The following is a 17,927-nucleotide window of genomic DNA, read 5'->3' on the forward strand; positions in this document are numbered from 1 at the left end:
GTCATCAAACTATACTATTTAAAAGAATAAAATTTACCCTCCTTCTCAACCAGGAATCCCCCGTTTAAATTCAAACATTTTTAAGCCAACTATCCTATAGTTTGTTTTAACAATTTCTACAGGTCTTATTAAACGTCACAATTGTATCGGAACAATTAAATAAATTACTGGCTACTTGAAGTTGTATTTTTATATAAATTCTCAGGTTTCAAATATAGTAAGAACTCAGACTCGAAAATTTAATCATAAATGTTATGAAGCTTGTTGCTATTTTTTCGTGTTTTTTTTTTCCAGTGGTTGGGTTTGGGCATCATGGCTGTGGGTGTGTGGGCATGGGCTGAGAAGGACACGTTTAACAACTTGTCCCGTCTCACAAACGTAGCGCTCGATCCAGCGTTTATCCTCATTCTAGTCGGTAAGTTATTGATTTTATTGTCTTCGTCAGCTTTCACTGTGAACAAGAATTTCCGAATGTTGAAATGCTTTGCGAATAACAATCTACGCTGCAGGTACCGTAACATTTGTCATTGGATTTACGGGATGTGTTGGTGCACTCAGGGAAAACACGTGCCTCTTAGCTGCAGTAAGTACTAAAGAATTCGACCAGGTGCATCGAGCTGCACTTTAATTCGATAAATATCTGAACTGCTTGTCTATCTTAGCGAGAAAATACCCGATATTAAAGATCCGTAGTTTAGTTATTAGATTTTTCTAGACGATGTTAGTAGCATCATGCACCTAGTTACAATGTGTCGTTTCGAGGTAGGTTATTGGGACCATTCTAATTTATAATATAATTGATTAAATTTCACCTTCGCAACCCAGAAATCTTTAACTTTTTCTTATATAGTCCTCTCGATCTTGACGAAAAAAGGCCAAAAATCGAAGTTTCAATGCGAGGAATTCGCCGGTTCAAAAATTATGCGTGTTTAAAATTGAGCATTGTTAAACTAAACATTCTATTCATTGTGTTATCTTTCCAATCTTGCAACAAAACTAATCGTCGTGTAATATTGTGTACATTTGTTCCAGTATGCAATATTTCTGGCATTATTGTTGCTAATGGAAATGGCAGCTGGCGTCTTAGGTTTCATCTTTAAAGACTGGGTGAGTTGCAAACAAGTTTACATCTGTCATACTTGGCAAAAAGTTTTCGATCGCTTTTCAAAATCGCATAATTTTCTTAAAATTGATCCACACGAGTTGAGATTTCTGTTAGAAGACTTAGTTTACTAAGTAACGGGCAGACGAAATTTTGAAAAAATTGCTATTGGTCGGAATTGCGAAGAAAAAAGTGAAAATCAACTTTTTTATCTCCGCCTATAATGAAAATTTGAAACATGCATTTAACTTGCATTTTATATATATATATATATATATATATATATATATATATATATATATACATATACGTACGGTGAAAATTTCACCGAAATCGGTTAACGTTGCTGTGAGCAATAAACATTTCAAGTGTTTTACTTCGGAGTTTTGTTAAATAAATTAAAAATAAATATTGATAAATAAATTGGCATAAAGAAATGCACGATTTTTTCTCGAGTGACTTATTCTGTCCAAGAATAAGTTATTTCGACGTATTTCGTCATCGATAATTCTCTGTTCCCAATAATTGCTTGTGAATACTTGTCGGTAATAACAGCCATAAATACTACTTTGATTCCAAAAATAGATAAAGTCGCAAGCCGCTGGTGGCTTCCAAGCATTTATCATTCACTACAGAGAAGATCCCGATCAGCAGAATCTCGTCGATTGGATTCAGGAGGATTGGGTATGCATCACGGTGTCGAACTCAATTATACATATTTATCTATCATTGAGACTGAAATTTATATTGTATTTAACCCTACGACGGCGGAGTCCGAGTTTATTTCGATCCAGAATATCAAAATCGTTATTTAATTACTCAGTTCACAGTTCGTACCTCCAAAAATATCTTTAAAAACAATTGATAAAAAATTGATTAATTTTTTCTAAAATTTATTCTCAAAAATACTGTTAGCTAGCAATTGCTTGAACACCCTGTACAGCTATCAGAATGGTCTGCTGTTCGAGGGTTAAACATCGCCATTAAAATTCCCCTTTTAATTAGTCAAACTAAAACTTTGATTGTGAATTTTAAATTCTCATTTTTGAACAGAATTGCAATTATAAATTGCAAAATTATCTGCGGTAGTTGTAGTAGGTTCGTCGGAGCCTTAACAATGTCTTGTTTCACAGTTGCAGTGTTGCGGCATCGAGGGGCCTAAAGACTGGGATCGTAACAATTATTTCAATTGTTCGTCGAGCGACATTGGCTCGAGAGAAGCGTGCGGTGTGCCTTTTAGCTGTTGTAAACGAAAACCAAATGTAATTGCACCAAGAAAATTCAATATAAATACAGGGTCCTCGAAGTAAATCCGAAAAAGACATTGTTTCTACGAAAATAGTGAACGGTATAAAGAATGGAAATTGAGCTTGTGCCTGAACCCGCCGCAGGCCCGATTCACCTCCTCCTCGTCCATTTCCGCCATCACCTCCGCCATCTTGTAAAATCCTTGGAACTTCCCGAAAACATTCCGGATTCATCTCGACGGCCCTGTATAGCCTCTGTAGGATTAGTAGTACAGTGTTTACTCGATATATGTCCAGCACACGGGACTACAGGACATATATCGGCTAGAACACTCCCCTTTACACTATTCGGCGACCGAGGCCACTTAAGCTTAGCGGCCCCTCACGCGGGGTATACCCCGCATTGGGGATATTTGGGACATATATCGAGTAAAGACTGTAACTAAAATAAAGTTTCTCTCGAAAAACAAGTAGATTAGATAAATAATTGATGTATTAAACGGTCTTCTTGTGTCTTTAAGCATCCCTTATTCTTTTTCCAGGAAATCATTAAAAATAAACAGTGTGGCTACGACGTTAGGAAGCCTAGCTACGTAAGTAAACATTCTTTAATACATCGTAACAGTTCACGTCGAAATAGGACTAGTCATTTACTTATCGTGTACATAAATTTCTTTTTCTTAGAAATTCTCTTAGCGTTACTTACTCGCCTGCAGTCATTGATGAACAATTCCCTAAATTATTGTGTTTATCGTCACCCATTCATGTGATCATCTTACCATTTCTTTTCTGTTTCATAAAACGTTCCACGTTGCGGCGGCTCTCTAGTGATTTTCGTTATTACTAGGATAAAGTCACTAGCAGCTCTAAGTTTGCGACATAGGATTGTTAAGGACTCGATTCTAGTAGAAACGTGTGTCATTTAGAGGCTTAGTATCTTTTACCCCTGTTTAGATCATCAGAGATTACAAACTTTCATTGCGTCTACAGTCTTTTCAAAAAGTTTCACGGATCAATTCATTTTCGGTTAAAAAATGAAAACAATGTTAAAATTGTTAGCGAAAAGATCTAAAACGAACGATACAGGTAGATCGAATGGTTATAAAACAATCCTAGACCGCTGGTAGCATGTTCTTGGCGATGATTCAAAATAAACAGTTCTCAAATACTCGATGATTATTGTGAAAGTACTGACGCCAGAAACGAAATATAAAGATATTTCGAATATTTCTAAATACTCAGCTGCTCTTACGATATTTTTTTAAACGTTCCGTAAGAGTAATAATTATTTAATATTACTGTAGTACTATTTACTGAATAGTATTTGTTGTTTGTAGCAATGATCGAGAACTCTTTTAACATTGATAAACAAAATATGTGATGCTGTTGCAGAGCAATGTTATTTTCACGTTTCATAAGTCCTCTGCACATTTATCGACACAAAAAAAAGTTCCACGGTTCACATTTCAAATAGAACCTATGAAAAAGTTCTAGAACACTTTCGACCTTTCACTGGACACTTAAAGCATACAAGGACGAGGTTTAAAAGAACACGGGTACCAAGAAAGAAAACAGTTTTTTAAATAAAGATCGTGTATTTTTATTGTTTATTTTAATGTACCTGGAGCTCGTGCAGACTGTAATGGAGTCCTGTCTACAGGTGTTTTAAAATTATTTGAGCTGCCTGTATAAACAATGAATTCGAATGATTCGCGTTGGTGGGCAATTGTCTCGAATTGTTGGATTGCTACTCGAGCAGCTGCAGGCACGATAACGTAGTTGTAAAACATGGAGGTTGAAAGTTATTTGTCATAGTTTGTTTTAAATGGTTTCTGTTTATCCCGGGGGAATGCAGACTGGAGAGAGGAGTATATTCGAGAGAGGTTGTCTAAGAGCAGGCGAGGAGTGGCTAGAATTAAATCTCGTACCTGTCGCTGGTACTGTTGTCAGCACTATGGTTTTACAGGTAGATTCTAAAATGAATGTCGTATCGCCCCTGCTAACTGAAAGTTTAAACTTTCTCTTTGTACGTAGCGTCAACATCGAAAACTTTCAAACTCGTCTATAGTCGTGACCTTGGGTCTTTGCAATTCCACCGCGTAATATTTTTCGTTAGGTATAGTGTTTCGTGAATAATTACGTCACCACCAGCTCCTAATCTATCATAGGACGCGATCTGTAGCAGCTCCGAAGCTGTCAATGATTCCTGTTGTTACTAGAACGAAGATCCTAGTTACAACTGTAGAATATGCTAGAGAATTTTTCCCGAGTGACATCACGAATTATTGAGAGATGTGTCGCACTATGCTCAATTCTTTTGACAAACAAAGCAACCTCGGAAGATATTGTTAAAGATACGAGAAAGTTTTAACTTCCGACAATGACCCATTTTTCTTTTCTTTTTTTGTTTTAATGGCGGTTCGCAATTGTCGCATGTAAATGTGACGTGGATGTAATCGTTAATTAAGTATTTACTTTTTCGTTTTGATTTGATTCGCTTGGAGCACACTATTTAACGATTCTCAGTTGCTCTTGTAACCGTAAACGATATCTAATTATGTCGCGTCCAGTATGTATTTGCATATTGTACTCGAGTAAACGAGCATCGCTAGACGCCCGCTGCGTGAAGCAAGTAAGTACTTAGGAGAGCTGAGAATATTAACCAGCACATACATACGTATACAGTCACTAATAAAGGACACATTTTTACGTTTTTGGTTCGCACATGTCAAAAGGGTAAGTACGAGTTCGAGTGTCTCGAATTCACGACTTGCTTCCAACTAATTATTTTTACTTAGTTTACCGAAAATAAACAGTAATTCAAGCAGTGACGTTCGAGTTCGACTTGCAAATAAAATTATTGAAACTTGAAACTTTTTGTGGAAACGGTAAATCACATATTTTGAGTATTCTAAAAGAGGACGGTGTCCTTAAAGAGAAACGCTAAATGAACAGAAACCATTCATATTTAATGAACATCCGCTGTTAATGTGTATAGTTGATTGACATTAATTGCACAGTGACTTTGATAGAAACGTATTAAGATAGAAGAGCGGAAATTCAATAATCCGACCGAATATGTCGAGAACCCGTCAAATGCTCACCAAAATAAATTCCGCATAAATGTTATATCATTCGTGTAATTTTAATAATCGATCATTAAAGACGAATTGAAACAAGAAATTAGTTTCTTCCTGGATTATAAGGACGAATCGAAAACCAGGCTAAAAAGAGAACCAATTCATGCAGAAATGCCATCTTGTACGTTCTCCTTCAGCCATTTTGTCTTTGCCAGATCCAATGGCAGTCACTACGATATAGGAGTCAACATTGTTTGAACAAAACCATTTGAAAATGATAGTTCCGTTAATGTTGTTACCTTACTTGATCAAAAGCAACGGTTAAATAATCTTATTTTGTTCGATTGTACATAATTTTCTTTTCAATTGTACAGGGTGTCCCAGAAACAGTGTCCGGGAAAAGAAAGGGGTGAATTCTGAGCATTTTTTCCCTGTGCCAATTCGCGCCAAAACGTCTTCGAGTTATTAACGAAAAGTAAGGACCAATCAAAGCGCGGCTATAGCGACCGGAATCCGCCTGCTGTAGCCGCGCTCTGATTTGCCCGCGTTATTCATTTCTGGGACACCCTGTATCGATGGTTTGTCGATCGTTCACTCCTCCTTAAAATCCTCGAAGGAGAAAAAAAATCTCATCGAATTTATAATTAACGATGGAAAATAGTTTGAGTAAAATATGCTGAATTTTTCTGTTCGATCGAAGGACCTTTATTTACCAAATGAATAGCAGAAACTTGTTCAAGTACCCGATCAATACTGTTCGACATTTTAAATGTCTTCCAGCTCAGTCTGTTAATAAATTATGTTGGACTAATTGATTCGCGAGATTTGAGAAAGTAGTCGACCGCCTTTGTTTTCCAGAACATTGAAGTTGCCAAAGTGATTTATGAAAAAGGTTGTATTGAGGCTGGGGAAGAATGGGTGGAACGAAATCTCCTCGCGATTGTGACTGGCGCGTTTGGTACAGCATTTGCACAGGTATCATTTCTTTATTTATAAGCATTCTGTTCGTTCCGTCAGGCCTGAAACGCTTTAATTTTTCTAACGGCTTTCGTGCTGTGACATTGACACGTACACGGTAGAATACAGGGTGTTCCAAAAATATATTTCCTTGGAAAGGGGTAATTCCTAAGGTTATTCGAAGAAACTTTTTCCCTTGAAAAAATATTCTCCGCGGCTTCGTTAAGGAGTTATTAGCGAAAAACACGGACCAATCAGAACGCGGCTACAGCAGACGGACTCCGCCTCGACCCGCTATAGTAGTGCCCTGATTGGCCCGTGTTTTTCGTTAATAACTCCTTAACGAAGCCGCGGAGAACATTTTCGCACAGGAAAAAATTACTTCAAATGACCTAAGGAATCATTTCAAGGAAGTGCAACATTTCGGGACACCCTGTACACTACAATCCAATACCTCGAAAATCTCGAATTTTCATTCTGCCCGTTGCTAGAAATTGAAATAATTATCTCAATGCCCAGATTTAAAAAGTGACATTTATCCTACTATAATATTCAGGTATATCGATGAAACTTTCATCAATGGATGGCGAGGCTTCTTTGAAAGAACGCTGTGCATAGTAATATGCCGATAATATTGAACAGAATATGCAAGGACACCTGCTATTAATACGTTATTACTTTATTGATTAAAGTTGCACAATGAAAACTAAAAATAATTAACAATTGTGTGTCCTATTTTAATTTCTGGCGTATTTTTTTTCTATTCATTCAGAATATCATTAGATTCTTTGGACAGAAATTTTCGAGATTTCTGATGTATAAGATACTGCAAATGAATTTAAATTCTTCTCATTAAATCTTTGACCATTTCACACTTTTTTGCCGAGTTCATATTTTTGTACTACTGAGTAATATTTCGTATTTCTATTTTTGAATACTAATCAATGTGGATAATAAAATTATATAATAGTAGCAATAATAATAATTTCTAGTAAACAATTTAAAAAATTTGAAATTATTGTGAAAGTTCCCCACTCCCATACACAGATTTTTAATATTGATATTATTTTTATTATTATTATTTCGCTTTTGCCCCGTACATTCTATAAACATTTTACAGACATTACAATTACGATGGATATTTACTTCCCATTAATCGAATTTCATCAGTTTGATCAATTGATCCAAACTAGTACATTCGAGTTTTATTAAAATGTAACTTCATTTTCCTGTCAATCATTAGACTTGTACATAGAATTTCTATTTTACTTCGCATAAATTCAGCTTTCTAATTCGAAGCATAGTCTCTTCCTAACTGCTAAATTTTCGTACTACTCAGTTTGTATGCTTACGTTAGGCATGTGTGTGCATCGCGTGGTTTGACAATAACTGTTGCATGCGACTGATTGAAACCGATTGTTTTCAACATTCATGTTATAGTTTACAGAGTTTAACAAGTATTCCGAAATCTCGCCTCGTCTGAAGTTGGCGGGAAATAAATGGCCTATTGGTTCCCATAATTTTTGTAGTTTTACTATTCAACACGAAGTTTACGAAAATGTGGAATTTTTAATATTGCGTACATTTGAAGAAATTTCTCGCTTGAAAACTATGTAACTAGACAGAAAAAATCGAATTCGAAAAATTTTAAATTCAAATTTCAAATTCAAATTTCAGTTTCAAATTTAATTTTCAATTTCAATTTCAAATTTAATTTTCAATTCAAATTTCATTTTTAATTTCGATTTCAATTTCAAATTTCAATTTCAAAATCAAATTTTATTTTCAATTTCAAATTCAAATTTTATTTTCAATTTCAAATTCAAATTTCATTTTCAATTTCAAATTTAAATTTCATTTTCAATTTCAAATTCAAATTTCAACTATGTAACTAGACAGAAAAAATCGAATTCGAAAAATTTAAAATTCAAATTTCATTTTCAATTTCAAATTCAAATTCAAATTCAAATTTCACATTCAAATTTCAGTTTCAAATTTCATTTTCAGTTCAAATTTAATTGTCAATTTCAATTCAAATTTCATTTTCAATTTAAAATTCAAATTTCAAATTCTTCAAATTTGAAAAATTAAAAAATTTTAAGAATTTCTGAAATACTTTACAGTCAAACGAAGTTACTATAGTATAGTTACAGTGACGTGTGTTTAATCCGAGTTTTACTTGAACCACGATACGAAAAAGAAAATGTTACAGAGTGTCGCGATGATGTCGACGAGTAACCATGTTATTTCCCCCCAACGAAATGGTCTCAGCTATTTCCATCCGGCAAATTTCTGTTAGTTTAATGAAAGATTGCTCGCGAAATCAAGTAAACGATGTGTTATTTTCAGATTCTAGGTATCTGTTTCGCCCAGAATCTGCGGGCGGACATATTCGCGCAGAAGGCGAAGTGGCATTGACAATCCAGAGCCCCCACGGCTGTGTAGCATCCCGTGTTGATCGATGTTGGCCGGTACCGTTGATCGAAGGCGGAGAACTCGCGGAGAATGCGAAAGAACGGAAAGGAACGGAACGGAAAGGATCGTTCTGCCAATTCCTTGGCATTCGCCGGATCTTTCTGCCACTTGTGTTAATCGAGGAAGAAGGAAACTGGGAAAGCGAATCAAGGGGTAAATAGCGTATCGGAACCTTATGGTCGATCGACGCGAAGTCGTGGGGGCTAAACGGTGGACATGGCCGGTTTCACCGCAAAGTAAACTCTCCTACTGCCGTGACAAAGGCGGAAGCCATAGAACACAACATACAAGTACACAATAACTCTTTCCGTAGCCCCAATTGGTCGTTAAAACGGTTACTGGGGCCACTTAGGCATATTGATCCTGCATTATTCGCCGACGCGTTCCCTCCATCGAAACACAATAATTAGCGACGAAGGGCCGAGGAATCGATCGCAAACCGCACTTTCGAATTTATTGGACATTTTACGCTTCGCTTACCTTCGAGAATGACCATTCAAAGTTTCACTATTAACCACTTACTGTACAATTTTCTTCACAATGTTTAGAACTTCTTTGTCTGAATTTTTAATACTGCTGATTTGATATTATTACAATATATCTATCCAGCTCGTGTACCCTGCAATCTATATAGACCATTTTCATTGTACATAAAAATCCGCAGTTGATAACGGAACTAATTTTATTCGGACTTAAAGAGAAAGAAACAAAATTTATGTCCAACACATTTTATTCAAAAATATTTAGACAAGAGGTTGAGATGCTTTCATTGATGCCAGTTCTATTTATCCTGATAAAAGGTATTGTGTATTGACAATTTTGACATTCCTCAGAATTCAATATAATTTCGAAAGAAACTTTGCGATCGGTTTTTCAAAACGTTTGTCGCATCTTCTCGCGTTCCAGAGATGGGCACAATTTGTTCTCTGAACACGGAATCTCGAATAGCACCCCCGTACAAAGATTTTACCAGCTATTCTCCAAGTGACTCAGAATTACCATTGAAAGGTAAAACAATATTTCAAGCGACGTTTTTACTCGTCCTCTTCGATTGAAACGAAATTCTGCCCATCTCAGCTATTTAGTAATATGATATTATCGTTATAAATAATCAATTTTTGCTTCGTACTACTTTAAGTGAAGGAAGGAGACCGTTTTATTCGAAGAACAGTGTTAAGTTTTATAGGGTACGCGCGAGACATTTTTAATTGTTGGATGAGATCATTTTCTAAAATGAACTTAAAAATACTCGATGAGTTTAGCATAATGTCAGTGTTGAGAATCTGCGTTAGTATTATCATTAAGAAACGGACATTCCTCGGAGGCTCAATTTTCTTTCAGCTTATTCGCAAGCTATAAATTCACGAGTGAACAAAGAAACTCGATGACGGTAACTCAGTTTCAGCGTTAACAATCTGCATCAGTATTATCCTCGAGAAATTAACATTCCTCAGCGGCTCGATTTTTAAATATCGCAAGCTGCGAACTCGCAAGTGAACAAATGCTCAGTTTAAAATCAGTCCTTAATTAAGGGGTCTATTTATAGAGTATAGGCATGCGTACAAGATTCTTTATTCGCGTCCTCCTAGCAAGGAAGCCTCCACCCACGCGAAAACATTATCTTCCCCGTTGCTTCATCTCTTGTGCTCGCTATACGTCTTTGTTTTCTTCCCCTTACCACGCAATCACCATATTGGACATGGAAGCCCACATACCAACTTCGTGTCAACTCCGACCGCACCCTAAACAGCTTTCGTTCTACGGCTGGAGTTTACTTTTCCCGTCTGCCTTCGTGCCAGTTTCTCCCCGTGTATCTGTTCGTTTTCCGGTCACATACTCGCCAGACAATATGTGTGCTCAATAAGAGGCTTCTACTTCCTCGGAAAATGTGGTACTCGCGCCAGCCCCCGCTTAATAAACGCTTTATCTTCCTTCATATTTGCAGAGTTACGACCGTCGTTTCTTGGAACTGCTCTTGTCCTTCCATTTTATTTCTACGTGGTTTTCCTGCCTTCCCTTCGATGATAAGGGTCCGAGATTCTCGGAGCATCTACCTCTTTCCATAACGTGTGCAACGTTGTTACACGCCTACGTCCATTACCACGTTCTATCGGAACATGTTTAGGGTACGTTTATGTGGGAGCTTCGATCACGGTGGGCTTTTAACCACTTCTCTTACGACTTCTTTTTCGGCTACAGTGATTAGAACGTCTTTACTGTTCATAGTTTCCTATAAAAGGGAAAGAACTTCAAGCTAGAGCGACCGTCACAGAACACAAGGGTTCGGCAAAACAAATTGTTTTTAATTAGTCTTTTACGAAACTTTCGCTGGTATACTCGTGCCGTTTTTCCGATTAAAATGACACCAAACATGGCACGCTTCGAACCATATTTGCGAGCGCAATTGGCGAATCAGTAGAACCTCCATTATCCGAACCGGTGATATCTGAATTCTCAGAATAAAATGCGTTTCGCATGCGACCTATATGCAACACGATTTATTGTATAAATAACTGAAGGATCACTCTAACGCTGTAATTAGGTAGTATTAGTTCGGATAGTCGAGGTTTCTGCGAATGAAACCTGTAAATATGACCCAAATGGTGTCGTGTTTGGTGTCATTTTAATCAGAATAATGTCAGAAATATTAACGTTCTATAAAAAGGAATAATTAAGAACAAAGAAATGTTTCTCACCGAATTAGTATGGCTTCCTTTCCGCTATCATTCCCTAGTCGCCATCCTTTGCTACGCTCGACGCTAGCGGTAACAAATCAAAGAACAGCGGGGCCTTAATGGGTTAAGTATTTGATACGCTGAAGTTCATCGTACTCGGCTTATCCGTTGCACACTCTAGGAGCAGCGAATCTCCTGTACGAATGAACGATCATTGCGTGGCATCGACTTGGTAACTATGCGTGGTTGTGAATCGCTTGTCCGCAGCAACGCGGATGACGTATTTCCTGTCATCGAGGATCACAGAATCGTTGCTCAAGATTGCGGCGTTCTTTGGACAAGGTTTCTTGCTGTACATCTCGGCAATTTCTTCTTTGGAACATACGTAATCCATTCGAGAAAATTCGTGTCTATTAGGACTGAAGGTTGCAGTGAAAAAGTGATCGTTAATAACAAATTTTGTCCATCCAGTTTTGGTTTCGTTAACAAACACCACTACCTCTAAAAAATCAAGCAAACTCAAGGTACAGTGTTTGCTCGATGTATGTCCAAAACACGGGTCTAGCTAGGGACATATATCGGATAGGAGATACTATTTTGATCCACGCTGAACGTAAGAAAAGGACTAGCGGAGCTCTAGAGACCTCGGTTCATGGCTCCTCACGGGTTATACCCCGAGGCAGTGAGGATAGTTCTGGGACTTCTATCGACTAGGAATTTGGGACATATATGGAGTAAGAAAGTTCTGTCAATGAAGGCGAAACTGAAAGGATTCAATTTATTCTACTGATTACTCCTTTAACCCTACTTTAACCCCAATTACACTTGTTAGCTAAAAAAATGTTAACCCAGCTACTTCAACACGTACTAGCATTTATTTCAGCAATAGTCTTCGGTTAGTTACAATATTTATTAAACGCAAGGTGTAAAATATGAAAAAAGATATTGCTACAGGAAAGTTGTAAGTTCTCACAAAATTAATTTGATTTTCTTTATGTGCTGTAAAAAAATCATGATGTCAACCTGTTGCAGCTAAATTTACAATATCATTTCAAATACAAATCTATCCCATCTGTTTTGAACAGTCCTGTATACAGTTTGACGATTCTCCGAATCGCGTGACGACAACGATATTTTATTTACACGCGACAAGAGATTGCAATTATATTTGCGATCGTAATTATGTATACCCTTTCGCCAAATAAACGTGTTTGCGTCGCGTTATCCTTCCACGAGGAGTGGTGGGGGGCAGCAACCTTCATTGATTCTCGCACACGTTTCGTTTTATCCTACTTGTCTTTTGATCTTCCGTCTCCTCTAGTATCACCGAGAAAATAACAAACGAGCAGCCATTCCCAGGCTAGATAGAAGCAATTCAGCCCCAATCTATTACCGTAATTTCTGCATCGCCTACAAGGGTGACTACATCCCTGTTGACGTCATCCTTTGTACTTCTGTTAGCAATCTCTTTCTACTGTCACCATTTAATTCATTCGCAGAAGGAAAGGTCTTTTCGAATAGACGAACTCTATGGACTGACTCACTCCAAGTCATATTGCACTGTTCAACGCCTCGCAATTATTTACGTTTGCGACAGGAGAACACTCTGTACCATGCACGCTATCATACTCGCCGTTGCTTCACCCAGGACGACTAAGATTTCGTCAAAATGACGATAGGAACATCTTCAGTGATTAAATCCAATACCACAATACAGATAATACTGTTTCTTATGTTTTATAAGAGGACATGTTACAGTTAATTAAATGTTACAATTGTTAGAATAATTTTGAAAACTGTGCTACGTGAAATTACAAAATTTTGAAAATAGTGATACGTAAATTTAGAAAATTTAGAAAATTGTGCTACGTGAATTTAAAAAATTATATTAATATTTCCTCGAATTTTTGTGTTGTTACTCTTATATTCTTATACATACGCTTATATTTGTAAAAAAGACATTCCATTCATGGTGTCATGAAACTCTTCGCACACTAGGTTCAATTGTAATTTGGTAACTAGAATTTACATTCCAGTTTCATTCCACTTGATCAATAACTAGACGTTATGGTTTTTAGATGTAAGATAAAAATGTTCTGCTTTGTTTTTGAGGAACAAGAGCTATATAAAACTTTCTTTTCTATTTTTTTTTAATCATTTGAATAAGCTTTTATGATAACGTAAAAATAGGATTTCTTTTCGACTGAAAAAAATGAGCAATATTCAATTTCTGTTCCGCGACCTCTAGCTCCTTAACGATAAATAATACGTGAACGTTGAACGGCACGCTAATGGTTATGAAGAAATTTTGCGTGACGCAAAACGCACGCCAGGTGTAATTATTCAATTCAGTTTTCAGACTAGTTTAACCAGTTTTACTTTGACACGAGAAGAGGAAGTCGCAATCTAAATGCTCCTATTCTCTAGACTATAATTTTTCCACACGATTCTGTATCGATTAACTCTTGGGTCCATTTCGACCCAGAAAATAGAAATATTTCATTGTTCAGCTGTAACTAATTTGAATTGGCAACTGGTCCATTGGGAGCAACAGGAAACCGTGTATAGAAAAAATATTTTGAAAAATAATTAAGCAACGCTTATTAAATACTTCAAAGCGCATTCTAATCAGACATTTTTAGAGACATGTTCGAAGTTGTAAACTTCATGTGCATTTTTTAAAATGATCTCAGCTTGTTAGCGCTTCTCGGTGATAAACGAGATGTTTTATGATCGATGTTAGAACCTAGAAAAATATTTTATTTAAGATTTTATCCTGTATGCAACATTAAGTCGGAAAAAATTCTCTGTTTGAAGCCTCTTTGAGATGGCGAAAATGAGGTTTGAACATTCGTCAGAGTATGCGAGCATTCGTATTTAGAACAGTCCCGTTCATATAGCTGAGGGCAATGTCACGTCAGCGGGAGAAATATTGTCATGGGCTGAACCGTCGAAAGGAGGCGTGATTGGTTGCCCGCCAGGTCGCTTATGCCCGGGGCAGTGTCGCCAGATGAGGGGAGGGAGCACGAAGCGAGGGGAAAAGGTTACCCCCTCTCTGCCACTACCGGAGTATGCACGACAGAGACGAAATGCGTCACGTGACCGGGCAGCGGCGGAAGCGTGGGGAATAGCGCGGTAGAAGGGGAAATTAGAGTGGGGGAACAAGTCTTGATCTGGCGACTCTGGCCCGGGGAACCAAATTCTCTGCCCGTACGGGCGATAACTGATCGGGACTGATTTCGAAAAACAAAACGAAGCTTCGAACGAAACAATTTTCTTTCCTTTTTTTCCGACTGATTTCTTGTAAAGAAATTGTTGTATACTTCCGGCCCGAAACGCTCTATAAAACTTACCGTTGTCCTTTCCTAATTGATTCTTCGAGTGAGACAAGTATTGTCAATAACGTTATGATAAGCAATACGAATGAGTTGTTACTTCGAGCGAGATGTACGTTTAAAGTGACCGCCGGAGAAAATATTAAGAAACTGAATACTGTGAGAATGACAATCATACCGTTTATTGACGCAATAAAATATCGTTTCTAATACTTTGTGATATTCTTCATAGTAGCTCACGCGCATTCCTTTCTAAGTAGATTCGCATAATGGCGGCATACGTTGAGATTCTAGTCCGTCCGTTTAAAAAATTGATCTGTTAACTAGGAGAAGTTAATCCATATCATTATATTTGTTATTACAAATCCAAGTTAGCTGTTCTTTCTTTTTTTTTATTCGTTTCTAACTTGTAAGCGCACTCAACTGAATCGATTCGTTTCACAACGAAAAGTTTTGTTTAGCCTGTAGAACTTTATTATTTCTACAAATAGTAACGTTTCAACCGTTTCCGTAGTTCTTAATTATTTTTTATTGTGCGCATTGAGAAGAAATCACAAAGAAGGCCAATCAATTCAGACGTACTATTGTATTTAATATTTATTTGTTATTGTTGCAATTGCGTTGAATCGCAGCTATTAAAATATAGTTTAAATTTGTCTAATGCAACGGTATTATAAAATTTCGATGGTGTTCCATTTTTAGGGGAATTCGATTGGAAAAATTGAATTATTTTATTACAACACTCGTATGGAATGAATATTTTTGAAAAATTTATGCGATACAAAAAGTATATAATACAATGTTATTATCAAGCATCGATATGCTTTTCATTTGTATCACCGACATTAATTTAAATATATCTAATACACGCAAGTCAAAGAATACTGTCATGAAATTAACGAATTTTTGTTTTTCTTTCTTTCGTTATAACAATGTATATTTATCACTACTGTAAAAATGGTAAAAAATTCGATTGAATGTCGAAGCAGAGAACGAATCGAACACAGTGAGTGTGCATGATTGGGACGGTTTCCAATAGAGAGACGACGGTGGATTCATTTTTCGAACAGTGCGGAGCGAGTCGGCGTCCTATACTGATTCAACTTCCACACACCGAACTCACTGATTATTGTAATTTTTTTTTTTTCTCTAGTATTTATGTTCTTCAAGAGACGCTACGCTGCGTGCACATCGCATCGACATTTTCCAAATGTCGCTCGACTGCCGGACAGAGATTTCGAATTTCGAATTTTCCTCGGTTTAATTCGCGTTTGTACGTACCGACGGAAGGAACAATCGAGATAGCGATAGAAACACGAACAAGAAGAAAGACAGAGAAAAGGGAAACGAGTAAGCGGCTGGACCGCGGATTCGCAGAGCAGCTTCAGCTTCGGCGAGGACGTTGCTACGCGAGAAAACAGAGTTCCGAGGGGATACACCCCTGATCCCGGTTTCTCAGAGAATTGATTTTCCTAGAAGAAAGAACACAACCAGGATCCTCAAGTATGCATGCGGAAGCTTCGATATTTTCTACTATTAACCCACGTGCCCTAAACTCATTATGCAGAAAGTGTTTCTAGGGGCTCCTCCTGTAAGACTCGTTGCAACTTTACTAGATAGACCGATCGAAGACACATCAATGTAATTAACCGGCCGGCAACCGGAAAACCGGGTTGTCGTTGTTGTTTATTCGTAGAACGTTCGTCCTTCCAGATCATCCGCTTCAATCAACTTGTCTAATTACGGTAGAACCTTGGTAGATGCACACTCGATGCTCGCGTAGACTCGTGACACGCGACAGTGAAAGAATCGAGATACGGTTAGGTTGTTGCATATGAAACGTCCAATTTTAGAATACGAAACTTACAAAACATTTTGACCAGGAAGTGCTATTACAGGTTTATTGGACAAAGCTTAGTATACTATTAAATACATTTTATTTCAACGTCAACCAGTGCGAAAAATAGGACGTCCCATATGCAACAATCTAATAGAAATTACACAATTGATTACCTCGACACTTGCAGGCTTTTCTGGTCCTGTTTCGTACAACTACCGAGGTACTACCGTAACGCGAACAATTTTGTACTACGACGTTCTCTCGATAGAAGCTCATTTCGCTGGTATTACTATATATTTAGTTGATCGATTTTCGTTGCGACCGTTCTGTCAAAGAAGTCCAGCCATGAGCGTGTAACGAGAGATCATCGTAAACCACGTGATATTGAATAGCCGTAAATGTTTTCGATGGATTAAGTTAATCAACTCGACTGTATTGTATTTTCGAAAATAATGTGGATAGATATGTGACGCTCGGTTCTCTCTGTGCATTTCTGGTTCGTCTTCTTATGATTTCCTGGTCCAACACGTTGACGCAGACTGAACTTTCTCTCCTCGAGAATGGACCACGAAATACATAATACGTACCGTACGCTCATGAGTTAGTTCGTTTGACACGAGAGCCGACAATTCAAAGGAGAACGCTTCTAAACGTAACATTTCTTCGGAATTTAATTTCATACGTCCGAAAATATTTTTCTACGGATTACCAACGTTTGGCACATCTACAGGCTAAATAAAGTAGATCAAATGATTTGACTGTAAATAAATTATAAATAAAGCTTTTACAACTATCACGGTTTTATGGAAAATCACTGGAGAAATCATTTCTTGTCGCCTTTACTTTAAAAAAAAATCGTTAATTTGCAATATTTCTAGAATAGTCTAGTAGAAAATATTCTTAGCAAAATTATTAGTTAAAAAAGCTTACCATTTAATTTGGAAGATAAAGTGTGACCCATGGTTAAATTAAGGAAATACCTCAATTTCATATCTACAGTAACCAAAGATTGATAAAAAATTTCTAATAATTGTTTAACGGATTTCGTTAAAAATATTTAATCCTTTAAGTATGATTTTCTTCGTTTATAACATTTTGTATATACAATAGTTTCATGAATTAAGTATAGCAATTGCTATCAACACACAATTTCAAGAACAGTTGGAATTGATTATAAAGTTTGTACCTTATATTTAAATATATTGTTCAGCCGCGA

The 17,927-nt window shown here is 37.0% G+C and overlaps 1 protein-coding gene across 8 annotated transcripts in view; it reads left to right on the forward strand.

Moving 5' to 3' along the window:
• Tsp26a (Tetraspanin 26A) overlaps positions 1-17,927 on the forward strand; it is a 30,621-nt gene that overhangs the window by 11,715 nt on the left and 979 nt on the right. The window contains exons 2-10 of one of the 8 annotated variants that reach the window (XM_076791395.1): positions 295-415; positions 510-583; positions 1,033-1,107; positions 1,688-1,786; positions 2,236-2,364; positions 2,892-2,942; positions 4,205-4,315; positions 6,288-6,404; positions 8,736-12,763. In XM_076791395.1, the coding sequence (XP_076647510.1) occupies positions 295-415; positions 510-583; positions 1,033-1,107; positions 1,688-1,786; positions 2,236-2,364; positions 2,892-2,942; positions 4,205-4,315; positions 6,288-6,404; positions 8,736-8,804 (846 nt within the window). In that variant the 3' untranslated portion in view covers positions 8,805-12,763. Of the gene's footprint in view, positions 1-294; positions 416-509; positions 584-1,032; positions 1,108-1,687; positions 1,787-2,235; positions 2,365-2,870; positions 2,943-4,204; positions 4,316-6,287; positions 6,405-8,735; positions 12,764-17,927 lie in introns of those variants that run through there. The other 7 variants (XR_013082609.1, XM_076791389.1, XM_076791388.1 and 4 more) reach the window with 7 other exon arrangements.

Source organism: Halictus rubicundus, chromosome 8 (genome assembly GCF_050948215.1).
Source record: "Halictus rubicundus isolate RS-2024b chromosome 8, iyHalRubi1_principal, whole genome shotgun sequence".
NCBI classification, from domain to species: Eukaryota; Metazoa; Arthropoda; class Insecta; order Hymenoptera; family Halictidae; genus Halictus; species Halictus rubicundus.